The 15,191-nt window shown below is 52.4% G+C and overlaps 1 protein-coding gene across 1 annotated transcript; it reads left to right on the plus strand.

Moving 5' to 3' along the window:
• The first annotated feature begins 3,692 nt into the window (after positions 1–3,692).
• Bean1 (brain expressed associated with NEDD4 1) lies at positions 3,693–13,097 on the plus strand. Its single transcript, XM_076838805.1, has 3 exons — positions 3,693–3,830; positions 9,333–9,483; positions 11,279–13,097. Exons 2-3 carry the CDS (start codon positions 9,371–9,373, stop codon positions 11,616–11,618), a joined length of 453 nt encoding a protein of 150 aa, XP_076694920.1. The 5' UTR covers positions 3,693–3,830; positions 9,333–9,370; the 3' UTR covers positions 11,619–13,097.
• The last annotated feature ends 2,094 nt before the right edge of the window (positions 13,098–15,191 follow it).

The raw sequence follows: 15,191 nt of genomic DNA on the forward strand, positions 1-15,191 counted from the left end.
ATATAGCTTTTACAATGTTGAGAAATGTTTCTACTATGCCTAATTTTTCTAGTGTTTTGTACATGTAGATGTGCTGTATTTTGTCAAATGCTTTTTCTGCATCTATTGAGATGATCATATGATTCTTGTTTTTAAGTCTATTAATATGATGAATTAAGTTTATTGATTTCCATATATTAACCAATCCTGCATCCCTAGGATGAACCCCACTTGATCAGATGCACTATCTTTTTAATATGTTTTTGTATGCAATTTGCCAGAATTTTATTGAGAATTTTTGCATCTATGTTCATCAAGGATATTGGTCTGAAGTTTCCTTTTCTTGATGTGTCTTTGTCTGGTTCTGGTATCAGGGTGATATTAGCCTCATAGAATGAGTTTGGAGGGGTTCCCTCCTTTTCTATTTCACAGAGTACTTTGAGGAGTATTGGTGTTAATTCTTCTTTGAAGTCTTGTAGAACTTGGCTGAGAGTCCATCTGGTCCTGGGCTTTTCTTGTTTGCTAGCTTTTGATGGCATTTTCTATTTCATTACTTGTAATTGATCTGTTTAAATCATGTCTGACCTCCTCATTCAGTTTGGGTAGGTCTTATGTCTCTAGAAATTTGTCAATGTCTTCAACATTTTCTATTTTTTTTTTAGTATGAATTTTCAAAATGGTTTCTAATTATCTTCTGTATTTTAGATGTGTCCATTGTGATATATCCTTCTCCATCTTGTATTTTAGTAATTTGAGTGCTCTTTTTCTCTTCATTAGCATGGCCAGGGACTTATCTATTTTATTTATTTTTTCAAAGAACCAACTTTTTGTTTTGTCAATTTTTTTGAATTGTTTCTTTTGTTTCAGTTTTATTAATTTTAGCTCTGATTTTAATTATTTCCTGTCTTCTGTTGCTTTTGGTGTTGATTTGTTCTTTTTCTAGGGCTTTGAGATATAGTATTAAGTGATTTATTTGTTGACTTTTTATTCTTTTAATGAATGCACTCAATGCAATCAACTTTACTCTTAGTACTGCCTTCATAGTGCCCAGAGAATTTGATATGTTGTGTCAGTGTTCTCATTTACCTCTAAGAATTTTTTTTATTTCATCCTTGATTTCTTCTACTATCCATTCATCATTCAACTGTGTATTAATTAGTCTCCATTTGTTACAGTAGCTTCTATTTTTTATTTTATCATTGAGTTCTAATTTCATTCCATTGTAGTCTGATAGAATGCAGGGTATTATCTCTGTTTTTTGTATTTACTAAAAGTTGCTTTGTGGCATAAGATATGGTCTATTTTAGAGAAGAAGTCATGTGCTGCTGATAAGAAAGTATATTTGCTCATTGATGGATGAGATATGTCTGTTAAGTCTAAATTGCCAGGTTTCTATTCATGACTAAAAGGCTCAGGGGTCACTCCAGGGGAACTGGGCTAACTGGGCTGCACAAAATAACCACACAAGAGACAGAGATACCCTTTTCTTTGGGGTCACTGTGACGGCTCCTCTGACCTTAAGGGTCCGCAGGAAGAGAGAGAGAGAGAGAGCACACGCTGACCCCTTTTATCGAGGAGAAGCTATTCAAATGAGGCAAGGGGTCAGGTTTCAAGGGGCTGAGTCTATCTTCATGATGTCCATTGTCAGCAGGTGCCTGACATCTAGGTAGGCCACACCCAAGGGCACAGTAAGAGAATGGGACACACACAAGGCACTTCCATGGAAGATTCTATCCTAAACAGGGCAAGGGGTAATATTACAAAGGAACAGGTGAGCATAGCTCCACCCATGGGGATGTAGAAAGACATGCCCAGGCGCAAAGACAGTCACTGGATCCCCAGAAGAGCAGGGAAGTCTAGCAGCATAGGTGCCTGACACCACATGGCCCGGCAGGGGAGTTAACTCAGTCAAAGAACCCCAGGAATCTACTTACACCAGCATTCTCCTGTCAGAGCATGATGCAACCGGCATCCAGCCAAATCCTGGGGCACGTGCCCCAAACTTGGGTCTCACACAGGGATAACACGCTGGCTCAGCCCCTCCCAATTCAGGTCAGTAGGCTGCAGAAGCCACTAGGATGGTCCATAACTGCCCCCAAGGCACGTTCCTAGCCCCAGCGAAGATTCTGTACCTGCTGCAGGCAAGGCTTTGAGGAAAGTGCTGGGAAGGGATGGGAAGGGAGCAGCAATCACAGCTGAATGTCCAACCTCTGCTCGGCAGATGCACAAACCCTCACATGAGATAAAAAGCCCTTCTATAGCTACCAAGGCAAGTCACCACCAAACTCTACTTATTACCATCCAAGACAGAGGCCTGCCATCACCCCACCCAGGCTCATCTAGAGCCACTCATGCATGCATTGGGCACTTCTGCTGGGCCCAGCCATGTGCTGAGCTTGAGGACACAGAGGGATCCAATGTGAGGTCTGGAAACCACGCATGATTCTGTATAACACATGGCCATGATCCTATGCAACAGGGGCTCAGACTTGGGCTCTGGGAGGACAGGCAAGGGGACCTCTGAGAACAGGGCCCAGGAATAATCTGTCCTCCCCCAAGCTTGCTCCTGCCCCTGAGGTCCAATCAGTATCCGAAGCCAGAGACTTGGCTGGCAGCCTTAATTAGGGTTCCACGCAGGGCAGGGGATGGTGGAGGGGAGTAAGCGCTGGACTCTGAAGCCACTCCTGGCTTCTGGCTTGGCTGTGCCATGGAGTAACTGGGTGGCTGTGAGCTGGCCTGTTAACCCACACTGAGCCTCAGTCCACCCATCTGCGAAACAGGAGAAGCGAGTTGGAGGGAATTCCATGATACTCACTAACAAGATGTAGCTGTCTCTGAGCAATGCAGCTGGTGCTGTGGCTACTCTGCTGATTCTGACCCATTCCAGTACTCCAGCCCTTAAGATCCCATGATCTCATCCCTGTGGGAGGACGGTCACCACCATTCTCAGGAGCTTCCTTCTGCAGTGCTCTCAGGGACCCAGGATGCCAGTTGCACACCCCCTGCCTTCCCTGAACTCACCTGCTCTCACTCCAAGATCACCTCCTCCGGGAAGCCTTCCTGATCTGAGCCACCCCCTGACATACCTGGGTCATTGTAGCCCACAATCCCAAGCCTCCTGAGGCCAGCCACGTCCATCCTGATAATACAGCCACCTTGGGTATCTACTGCCCCTTCCCAAGACCTGGATAAAGTTTGTTTAACCTTCCATTTCATATCTTGGTGAGGTACAGACCTTTCCCATTGCTGAGAGTCATGAGTTCGGGCCTTAGCTCTGCCACTAAGTTCCTGTGTGCCCTCAGACAAGTCCCATTGACCTCTCTGTGTTTCCCTTTTCCTATCTGAGAAAAGTTGAATGCCAGAGTCAGAGGCTTCAGAGGAGAGGAAGGGCAATCAGCCCCCCACTTACTACCCGAAGCCCCTGCAGGCAGTGGGGTGAGGCACTGTTTCCCTGCTCCCTAGCAGAAGCCGCCAGGATAGAACCCATGGGATGGACCCCAGATTATCTTCCATTGATTTAGGAATCCATAACTCCCAGGGCTGCGGGGATGAAGGAGGAAGGTGTGGCGGGCCTGTGCTCAGTGTCCTTTCTCTCTGTCCACAGTAGCACGATACAACCGCACCAGCTACTTCTACCCCACCTTCTCGGAGAGCTCGGAGCACAGCCACCTGCTCGTGTCTCCTGTGCTGGTGGCGAGCGCTGTCATCGGGGTGGTCATCATCCTCTCCTGCATCACCATCATCGTGGGCAGCATCCGTAGGGACCGACAGAACCGGCTCCAGCGTCACCGCCACCGTCACCACCGCCACCATCACCACTATCGCCGCCGACACCGGCACCGGCACCGAGAGTACGAGCCTGGCTACGGTGAGCTACTGCCCACCCTGGGCCCTGCAGCCACAAGCATATTGTGATTGAACCCAGGAGGCGTCCAGGAGGCCATGGCTCCGCCAGGCGTGGTGTGGAGTGGTCAGGGAAGGCCTCCTAGAGTTCTTGGTCCATCAGGAAGAGCTCGCAGGTGCCACCATCATGTTCCCCTTAGCATGGGAAACCCAGAGGGAGGCCGAATGGATCCCTCTAAAGGAGAGAGAGATGGAGGCTGCTTGGGGGAACAGATTGGCAGGAGCATGAATGGGGTGATGGATTGAGTGAGTGGGTCAGTCGATGGATGGGTGAGGGGATGGATGGACAAGTGGGTAGATAGATGGGTCGATGAACGGGATGCTTGAGTGGGTTAGATGGGATGGGCAGGTGGAAGATGGAAAGCTGGGGATGGTGGAGGGGAGGTGGGGAGTGGTATGGGAATGAGTGGATGGGTCAGTAGATAAATTCTCAGACAATTTCCATTGGCAGGAAAAAGCCAGACCTCCCTGCACAGGAGCTGCACGGGGGTCTATCTGCTATCCGAGGCCACCCACCAGGTGGGGAAAAGCAAAGCAGGCCCAGACCCTGAAATGCAGAACTGACGTGAGCCTCCTGGGAGCCCAGAGCCATGGCAGGACCTAAGGGGCTTTTCTTCCCTTCCAGGGGCTGGCGAAAGAACAAAGGGAAATGTTTTGGGTTTTTTTTTTTTTTTTTTTTTTTTGCAGTCCTGGGGATTGAACCCAGAGCCCTACACATGCTAGGCAAGCACTCTACCACAGAGCTACATATCCAGCCCTTTATATTTTCATAGGGTCTTTCTAAGTTGTCCAGGCTGACCTTGAACTTGTGATCCTCTTGCCTCAGCCTCCTGGGTAGCTGGGGTTAGAGGCCTGCTCCACCACACCTTGCTAGAAAAGTTTTTTAAACAGATCGAATCTGATGAACCTGGGTCTTTGCAGCCTCCCCCAGCACACCCTGCTGATCTGGTAGGAATGAGATATTTCTGTTTTCTTTCCACTGAGTTAATTGGCTGTAGAAGGAGCCTCCTTTAGCAATAAGAGATGCTGGAAGCCAGCAAGCAGAGGGAGGCCGGGGAGTACTGGCCGATGGGCCAGGAGCCCACCCTGTGTGCCTGGCACTTCTTATGCATAATCTCATTGTGCAAATTTCTCACAGTGGTCCTGGGGTGGCTTTTAATTGTCACCCCAATTTACAGATTAGAAGCAGTTAAGTAATGGGCCTAGAATCACCCAGTCTGCAAGTGATGGATCCAGAACTTGAGCCCAGGCACTCTGACCTGAAAGTCCTTGGGCTGACCACTGCGCAGAGAGCCTGGGAGGCCGGGCAGTCTCAGCCCTGTGGGGAGTCGGCACTGGAGGAGATGCCAGAGGAGCAACCCTGGGAACACATGCAGGTCCACAGACACTCCCGCAGCCAGGAGACCTGCAGACCTGGGTGTTATTCTTCTGGGAGGAGAAGAGCCAGACCTTAGGCAAGACCCACAGGGCTATATCATGTGTCAGGGGCAAAAGTGGCCACAAGGGAAGAAAGACAGCTGATTAGCGGGCTGCCCTCCGTAACCAGGAATGAGGACGGAAGAGGCCAGCGTGCATTCATGTGTGAGACTCCGCCAGCCCAGCACCCCCAAGTCCCTAGGAGCCAAGGATGCCCCAGGAAGACAAGTCAGAGCATTACCTAGACGAGGATGGGCCTGTCCCACTCTGGCATCAACAGCCTGGCACTAATCCTGGGGAGGAGGCCAGGGCTCCTCCCTCAAACCCAGGTACCACCTTCAACCACCCCACACCCCAGGATGGAGCCTGGCAGACACAGGGCAGCCCACCTGCCTCTCCCCTTCAGTACCCGCTGCTCCTCTCCAAGCACAGACCCACTCCTTCCAGACTCTGCCCTCTGCTGACTGCCGTTCCCCAGCCTCTCCAACTGGCCAAAGCCCTTTAGGCCCAGCTCAAATGCCACCCGCTGTGGAAGCATCTCCAGCCCCCCTGGCCCCTACCAGAATCAAATGGAAATCCCCCTTCTCTGTGCTTCCTTGGCATTGTACCCACACCTCCATCAGTGCCTTGGTCCTGGGGTGACTATGTGGCATTCATGACAGCAGGGCCTGCACATGGCTCCCTTCCACCCAGGTCTGGGACCTGGCACTGGGTCCAGCCCAGAAGTTTGCCATGGGCAAGGGAAGAAGCCACCTCGCTTCATCCTCACAGCAAGACTTGGAGCGCAGGCCAGGGGTCTCCCTGAGATTCCAAAAGAGAGGGCTGAACGGTCAGCCTGGCCCTTGAGGACCTGAAGGCAGGCCAGACCCTTCTGAGCAAGGTCCCGGCTCTGAGCCCCAGAGCAGACAGAGTGAATGGAGGCCACAGGCATGCCAGTTCCAGGGCTGGGCCTTTGCTAGCCCTCGCTGACCTACAGCAGCCCCCTGTGGAGCTCCTGCCTCCCTGCCCCACTTCTGTTCTCTGGCTCTGGCACCTCCCTGGGGCCTGGGCAGGGAGTCCTGGGGCACTGCTCTCCCACACCTTCCTCCAGCCTTCTGGAGAATACGCAGGGGCCTCTGGGAGCCTCCAGAGGACACCAGGGATGAGGGAACACGCTCTGTGAGCATCAGACAGCCCCCACCTTCCACAGTGGAGGCCTCCCATCTTTCAGACACTTCCCCCCTGCTCCGGGTCAGTCCCCTGCCCCTTTGGCCGCTATTTCTGGGACTTCTTTGTGGATTTCTTTCTCCTGCCCCTTACATGTCAGAGCTCAACACTCCCCCCTGTCCTCTCCCTACACCCACTAGCTGCTTCATCTCATCTACCTACCCATCTTCTTCCCTGCAGCTGCCTCCGCCCCTCCCCCAAGGTCCCTAGACACCCCTCCATGGGGACTCACAAGCACCAGATTCAGTATCCAAATCACCTTCCACTTTTTTTTTTTTTTGCATTTACTGTGCACCCTGTTAAAGTTGTCTCACCTCTCTCTGCCTATAAAATGCTTACACAGGGACCCAGCTCAAAAAATGATTGTAAAGACTATATAAGAAGAGCACCGGCTAATAATTCCATGCTCCATACAGTTAACTATTTTCATTATTTCTCCTTCCAAGAAAACCTGCTCACAGACCACCTGCCCTCACCCGCCCACCCACCAGCCTGACCTCCCAGGCACCCAAAGGGATTGGACATGACCACCCCCATCCTCTGCTCAGCACCACTCAGTGGCTCCCCATGGTCCTCAGGACAGTGTCTGCCTTCTGCTGCCCACAGGGCCTTTCTGTCGTCTGGCCAGACAGAGAGGAGCCAACCAATGAGGGGGAGGGAGAAGAAGAGATTGTGTTTCATAAGATGGAAAGATCTAGAGCATTAGTGGTGGCTGCCTCTGTCTCCTCTGGCTTCACCTCTCAGTCTTTGCCTCTGAGAGAAAGTGTGGGAGTTTGTGGGTGCAAGTTCTTCTCCTTCCCCCTCCGGGAGCCTGTCGAGGGAGGGTAACCCTGGATTGGGTTAAATAATGAACTGAGGTATTTCTTCATTTTGGTAAAGAGGAGGCATAGAAAGATTTCACCTTCCATAAGGCAGAAAGTGGGGCTCCCGAGGCCTGACCCATCTGTACCCTAACCTGGAAGTCAGGAGAGGCAGAGGATAAGGAAGGCCTGAGGCCATTCCTTCATGGTGGGGAAACAGTGGACTGGTTTCTCCCCAGCTCTTCCTCGGGAGCTCTGCCCAGCCAAATGTCTAGGATTGAACTTGGTCGCCTCTGGACTGAGGTCTCAGCTGGGAGAGGAGCTCAGGGCAGCCTCAGTTTCCCCAAGATGCTCAGCTTCTGAGAGGACCAAGAGAAAGCAGGCCGGGAAGAAGGGATCAGCAGCAGTTTTCCTGGGCCCTACTGGCTGTCAGGGCTGCCCACTTTGTCTAGGAAACAGCCCCAGCTCTCTAGGGACGGCTGCAGCCTCGTCCCCTGTGGGTGGAACCTCCCCTGAGCCCAAGACCTTTCCCAGCAATGTGGCGCTGGTGGACGCAGGGCCTCTGGAGCCCAGCCGTCCTGGTTCAGGGTCTGTCCTCACCCAGTTGTCTTGTGCTTTGATCTTTCCTGGATTTCTTCCTGAACTCCTTCCAAAACTTCCGTCTTTCAGCTGCTCCCCTGAAGGGAAACTCATCTCATTTTAGCTCCTTTTTTTTTTTTTTAAACAGCGTATGATATTGGGCTCATTTTTCCTAGCACAAAAGACATATGTGTTCATAATAGAAAGTCTTAAAAATACAGACCATATAAAGAAGAAACTAAGGGTCATGATCCTACCATCCGGACAGAGCCACAGATAATGAACACATTCAGAATGTTGGCCTCGGAGAGCTTTCTCCACCCCCGTAAATAATCCTGGAATTAGACCTGCAGATGGGGTTTCACATCAAGGTCTTTCCACTCCTGTTGAATCGGGAGTGGGGAAAGGAGATGAGGGGAGTGGGAAGAAGTCTCTGGGGTGACACAGGCTGTATGGATTCCAACTCCCTACTCTATTGGTATGTGACCCTGAGCCTCAGCTTCCTGGTCTGTACAGTGGGCACAATGCCAAGCCCCACCCCTCAAGGGAGTCTCCAGGAGCCCTTGGGGGTAGGTAGACTGCATGTCTCAGCCATCTTGGCAGCTTCCGTGACTAGACCTGCCAGAAACTTCTATGATGAGAAGCTAAGATATCCAGCTGCCCTCTGACCCTGCCATTCTCTGTGTGACTTCAAGCAAATCACCTGGCCTCTCTGAGTCTCAGCTGCAGAATGAGAGACTGATGCTCCAGCGGTGTTCATTAAGCAATATGATAGGCTCAAGAAAATGACATTCTGTGGTCAAATGCTGGACTAGCGCAGTTAATTGTGCGTCTTAGGTGCAGGACTTTTCAGGGCTAATGTGTGGTTTCGAAAAAACAAAACAAAGGAAAACAAGTCCCCTGATCCATTACACTCCCTTCCCCGGGCACCTAAGGGAGTGATGCATGGTTGGGGCAGGAAAGGCTAAGGAGGCCTGATCCCAGAAGCCTCTGCAGCCATCCTTCCTGGCCCCTCTCCTCCCCATGTTTCATGCCCCAGCCTGACCCCACTACGGCTTCCGGCCTGCCCTCTTCCCCTGGCTAATCCTAGACAAGACTCGGCTCTGGCAGCCCCTCCTCCAGGAAGCCCACCCCAGCCTCCCAGTTGGTCAGGCTTGTCTCTTCTCCCACAGCCCCTGGACTTCCAAAGCTCCGGACACACTGCCCAGTTCTCAGCTGTCTCCAGGACAGGGCCAGGACAGGGTGGGCTCTGCTTCCTCCTCCGTGACCCCACGTCCAGCTCAGAGATGGCACTCACATGCCTGTGCTATTGCTGAGTGGTTGGAGGTAGCTGCACTGGTGAGAGGATGGTCAGATGGAGACAGCAGAGCCTCACTGGCCTCAGGTAGACTCAGGAGGCCAGTCCTTGGCACTGGCCCAAGGCTCAGGCTGCTGGTCTATTCCCTGCAGCATCTGACGGACACACGTACAGCCGTTCAAGCCGCAGGATGCGGTCCACCTGCAGCCCTGCAGAGGACTGGCCCCCGCCCTTGGACATCAGCTCTGATGGGGACGTGGATGCCACAGTGCTCAGGGAGCTGTACCCAGATTCTCCGCCAGGGTAAGGAGGCCACATGGGGGAGGGGCCCGTGAAAGGGTAGGGCTCTGGACATCAAGGGAAACGGCAACCCCTCTCTGCATGTTTCACAAATGCAGCAAACATCTCAGTGAGCATGGCCATCTCCCTACCCCTCCTGACCAAGTCGTCCCCTTGAGGCAGGGTGTGACTCAGCAGATGTCACCAGGACGCACCAAGAAAAAGACAAGCGGAGCTTCTTTGGACTGATGAGCAGGGAGAAGGAAGGGGTGCCCTTGTGATTTGGGGAATAACAGCTATCCTGAGCCCATTGGGGGTCTGCTCCTCCAAGTGTCTCCCTGGGGAGTTAGATCAGTAGAGTATTAAGTTATTCCAGGAGCTGCGGGATCAATTTCCTGTTAGGGAGAAAAAAACTATTCAGCTTCAATATCTAACACCAAGAACTCATCCCATCCCAAGGCCAGCCTACCTCAGGGGCTGCAGGCTCCGCCAGCCCCTGGCCTGGCAGGTCTTGGTATGTGTGTGTGGTCAATCCTGTCTTCCCAGTTATGTCCCTCCTCTTTCCCACCCTACCCCGACTCCTGCCCAGCTCTGTCCAGGCACTAACCCAACCAGCCTGAAAGGCAGAGGCACTCAGCCTGGTGCCCCTTTTGCCTGAGATAAACCCAATGTGCAGGGAGCACTCCACCTTTCCCGGACCCCAGAGAAGTTCCCTGTGCTGCTCCACATCAATCAGAAGCAGCTCCACTTGGCCTGTCCTTCAGACAAGCCACACTGGACAGAGGTGGTGTCCTCGGGGCCCAGTTCCTGGTCTCTGGGGCCCAGCTGGCCCTTCCCCACATGAACCAGAGCCACTGAGCTCCCTGGGGGAAGGAGGTATGCACATCCTTGGGCATAGCCTCTGGATCAGTAGGACTCCTAACCATGGGTCACACCCCCAGGTATCCACCATATCTTCTTCCCACCAGGAAAACCCAGTAAGTAGGGTTTATTCACCTTCTTTCTACAGACAAGGAAATGGGCCCTGGAGCCTGGGGGAGAATGGTATGTCCACTGCTCCTGAGGACCCCAGAGAAAGTCGCAGTGAGAAGAGGGGTGGCTGGACAGGGGTTTGCTGGACACTGGGTCTCTGCTCTTAACATGGGGCTCCAGGCTCTAGCTCCTTAGTATGATCCACCGAAGCCTGAATCACATCTATCAGGACAAGAGCCATTGTGTCCAGCCTGCACTCGGGGCCATCAGGCCTGTCCAGGGGAGTTCTTCTCTAGGGGCATTTGGGTCCTCTTCTCCCAGCCACCCATAGGCAGACCCCCCAGCAGTTAGCCCATGAAGAGGGGAGAGGAGTCACAGCCTCCCTCAGTTCCCTACCTGGGGACCCTCAGGCCCTGGACAGCCTCGAGCTCCCCCCACTCCTGCTCCCCGGGGCACTGGGAGGGACAATGGGTGCTATTTTCCTTGCACTCCTGAGCTCAGAGGGGCCCCAGGACTCCTTCCTAAAGCTAGAAGACAGCTGAGAAGTGACTTGAGCTGCTTCTACCCACAGAGGTGGCCCAGCCTGGGAAGTCTCCCAGGCAGCTCCTGTTCTAAGGAATCTGAGCCCCAGAGAAGTGAGTTCACAAAGAACAGGAGGCCTGATTCAAGTTCAAAGCCCAGGTCTCAGGGGTGCAGGGGTCCTCTTTCTTAGTAGGGTCTCACTGGAGCCAGCATGGATGAGGCCCAACCTGGTCCACAGCCATCACTTCAGATAAGAAAGAGACCCCCACACCCACTCCCAATATCCCAGGTTTAGCAGAGCCTGAGGGAGCCTCTTCTTTTGTAGCTACGAGGAATGTGTGGGGCCAGGGGCCACTCAACTGTATGTCCCCACGGACGCCCCGCCGCCCTACTCGCTGACAGACTCCTGTCCCATGCTGAACGGCACCCTCCACTCAGGCAGCAGCCACAGCCCCCATGGACACCAGCAGGAGCAGAGGACCCGGGGCCAGAGTGGCCTCCGCACCATCTCCATGGACACGCTGCCCCCTTATGAGGCTGTGTGTGGACCCGGCTCCCCATCGGGCCTGCTGCCATTGCCTGGACCAGAACCAGGGCCAAGGACCTCACAGGGCTCACCCACCCCAACCCGAGCCCCAGCCTCTGGTCCCGAGAGGATTGTTTAAGTGACACAGCCCACCAGCTCCAACAGGTCCCTCCAGGCTGAGTCACATCCTTGTGGCATACATAGGCACTCACACACAACACATAGATATATACGTGGCTACACACATACACACTGACATCCCCCATGTGCACATACAGACATGCCCCACACATGTGTGGACATGTGTGCACACACAGGGGACCCCCACACCCACACAAAACCTACCGGCAGAGGTTTCATTAAAAATGAATGAAGCTCTCTGACCTCCTGTCTCCTCTTCCCCAGCCTGGTGGTTATGCCGCTGTGGATGGTGCTGGGGGAGAGAGTTGAAGTAGGAAACTGGCTTTCTCTTCCCTCTCCCCAGGCTGTGCCCAAATTGGTTCTGCCTTCAGAAACTGCTCAACCACCCCAGGGCAGCTGCCTGCCCCGACCCCTCCCCCAGGGCTTGTTCTCCTGGGAGGTGGGGCAGGCCCCAGTGAGGTTCTGCTGTGTGCTGTGCCTATCTTTCAATTCCAGGGCAGAAGAGCCACATCACCATCCTGCCGCTTACAGGGTGGGGACACAGGTTTGGGGGCTCAGGCACAACCTAGAGGCCCTCCCAGCCCACTAGGCACCTCCCTTAATCCAGTACCCTCAGTCTGGTGGTGCTAGGGGAATTCTCTGAGAAGCCCACCCCAAGCTACAGGGGTGGACAGTGCCCTTGGTAAGTGTGCAGTGGTGCAGGTGGGTCACAGTAGTTCCCATGTCAGTCCAACCACAGTCCAGGGCTGAGGGTCTTCAAAGAAGTCCAGGTGGCCTCACCACAATGTTGCCTGGGCACCACTCTGAGGCAGATAAGGGCCCCTCATTTGGCATGTGCCCAGCCAGCCACTGTGGCCTGAGCCCAGATGGGCTGGAGCCGAACCCCACCCAGGAGCCGGTGCTGTTGTCCGGGGTGGCAGCTCACAGCTGGGAGTGTCAACATATCCTGGCCTTGCCTCTCCAGGGTGTTTGCACATTCAGAATAAAGAGGGTATGAGCCCCTTCAAAACCACCATGCCATCATAAGAGGACCAGTGGCCAGCCTTGCTGCCAGGGTCCTGCCATAGGAGTTACATGGGGTCAGCCTCATTGTAGAAAGGCTCAGATCTTGGCCTTTGAACCCCAGCAAGAACATGTCCATAACCTAAGTGATTTCTGAAGACCCAGCCTGCCAAGGTCTTCAAGCATCTTTGAGGAGTATCCCTGCCAGCATCATCAATGGCTGGGAACAAGTTACCCTGCCTCCCTCCTTCCCTCCCTTTTCCTCCCATCCTTAAACAGCAAACCCCACCCCGAGTCCTGCTTCTCCCCACATTTCAATTCCTCCAATGAAGGGCTAAGACAATTCAGTAATCCCTTTCTTCAGGAGAGGGGTGGCAAAGATGGCAATCTTGAATTTTATTTTCTGTAGAAATAGCATTTCTTCTGGTGCAGAGCTGAAAGGAGTCCACCCAGAGGTTTTGTCGTGTCCTGTGTGCCGCACCCTGGAGCCCCCAGACTCCACCTGGGGGAAGGACCTTGTTTACAAGCAGTTCTGTCCAACTTTGTGGTGTTCTGTTTTCTAGGCAAAAATATCTGTCTGTTGTACTGTATAGCCTTCAGAATGCACCCAGGGATGAGACCCTTTTAAGAAATGCATCCTGAATCTGTATCCCTAGAGAGTGCCGGGGGAAGATCAGAATCCCTGCCTGCTCCTCAGAGTTTGAGGGTTGGAGCTGAACAGCTTCTCTTGTTCCTGTGGACTAGGCGCTGAGCAAGCAACAATGTATCTTTTCTGTGTTCAAATAAATACATCATATCAATAAAAATGTAGCAAGAAATGACATTTTCCAAGAATACATGGGTTGGGGGGGAGGGCTCTTGCTGCTGAAACTGGAAAGAAAAGGAAACCTCAAACAACCACAATCTGAAAATATGCCTTCACCTGGATGGCATGTCCTGTTCCTTCTCAGGATTAGGAGTCATTGAAGCCTTGTCACTTGCTGTGAGGTAGGTATTTGGGTAGTCAGTGATTTCCAGGAATTCCTTTTATGTGTTTAACCTCCCTGAAATATGGCATTGTCTTGGTGTAAATGTCCCTAGGATTGGCTATCAACCAGGACCCACTGGTCAGGAAGGTGACTCTGAGATAAGGAAGCACAGGCTCCTTCCATTTCCCCAGTCCAGTCTCCAGTCCCAGTTGGAGAGGCTGAGGTCAGCTGTCCAGCACCCACTGCCCACATTCTGAGCCCACACTGCCACCTGCTGGCTCGCTGCTGCCACTGTTAAAGTGAACAAGTCCGCCCTTCAAGAATGAGGACATTCCAGTCTCCCACTTTGAAAGCCATTGCCCACAGACACGCGTAGTAGACACGCGTAGTTGTAGATGAAACTTGTCATTTTGATCCTGGGCTTATCTTCCACTCTTGGGATGTGCCATGAGGTCGAACCCATTCGAGCCTTCCATTTTCAGGACAAAGCCCTATCCGCTAGCCTCTCTTTCCCACCCTCCCATATTTGTTAGTGGTGCATTATAATGGTACATACATAACAGTGGGATTTGTTGTTACATATTCATATATGCACACAAAATAGCAATACAATTTAGCTAATACCATTCCTCCAGAGTTTCCTCTTCATGGTGATGGTGTCCAGTCACATGCTGACATCAACTTGAACCCCACACACCATTCTGAACATGGGATCCCATGGGTTCTTGTGACTGTTGGGCTCTTGGTTCTTCCCATCTCCTCCATCCAGGTATGTCCATAAATGGCAGCATGTTCAAGTTCCTTTGCACATTCTTACAAGGAAGCTGACCTCTTTGCCAGGGGCCTAAGGGATAGGGACCAAGGAGAACACCCTAAGGACCTGGGCTCTGCTCTCCACTATGTTGCCTTCATTCTCCCATTAGGACAATAGCTATGGAAGCTTCAAGTCTTTATGTGTTGGTTCCTGATCCAAAATGAAGAAAGACTTTCTCCCAGAAAACAAATATCAATCCTCAAAGAAAACAGATTGGCCTGGACACATACTCATCCCTGAACCTCTGAATGGCTGGGGCTGGGGCAGAGTCTCTGGTTGGCTGGGCCTGGGTCAGATGCCCACTCTGGGGAAGGTAGGAGAGGAAGAACCAAATCAGTCTCTCCTGGAATAGGTTTTCCATAGGAAAGATGGAAGGAGGTTGGAAGGACTGGACCCTCACAGAACAGCAGGCTTTTCCATGTTCCCTTTGTAAGGGGACAGATAGATGAGAATGGTGGTCAAACTCTACCCACCAGCTCCAAGCCTGAGTGACAATTTTCAGCCAGAGGTAGACAATGACCATAGGGTAATGAGAGCAGGGGAAGGCAAGGATCATTGCTGACCAGGACCCATAGCAGAGTAAAGGGAGTCAGACTCAGCCTCCAGCAGGGCCTGAGAGTGCCAAAGTCACAGGGCACCATTTTGAACCCATCCTGGCGCTCTCCCAATATTTCCTTATTGTGGAGGTACAGGGCACTGGGACTAGAGGGACCTAGTTCCAATACCCACTAGGACGGACCTTTAGCCGGCTGGAAGAAAATGGCCAAACTCCACACTAAGAATACTT

This window comes from Callospermophilus lateralis, chromosome 18 (assembly GCF_048772815.1).
Source record: "Callospermophilus lateralis isolate mCalLat2 chromosome 18, mCalLat2.hap1, whole genome shotgun sequence".
NCBI classification, from domain to species: domain Eukaryota; kingdom Metazoa; phylum Chordata; class Mammalia; order Rodentia; family Sciuridae; genus Callospermophilus; species Callospermophilus lateralis.

What these genes read in the sequence shown, in the direction of transcription:
- Bean1 (XM_076838805.1), top strand. Translation starts at nt 9,371, where the DNA reads ATGCGGTCCACCTGCAGCCCTGCAGAGGACTGGCCCCCGCCCTTGGAC. An exon ending in TACCCAGATTCTCCGCCAGG is followed by an intron (nt 9,484 to 11,278) that starts GTAAGGAGGCCA and finishes CTTCTTTTGTAG; the next exon opens with CTACGAGGAATGTGTGGGGC.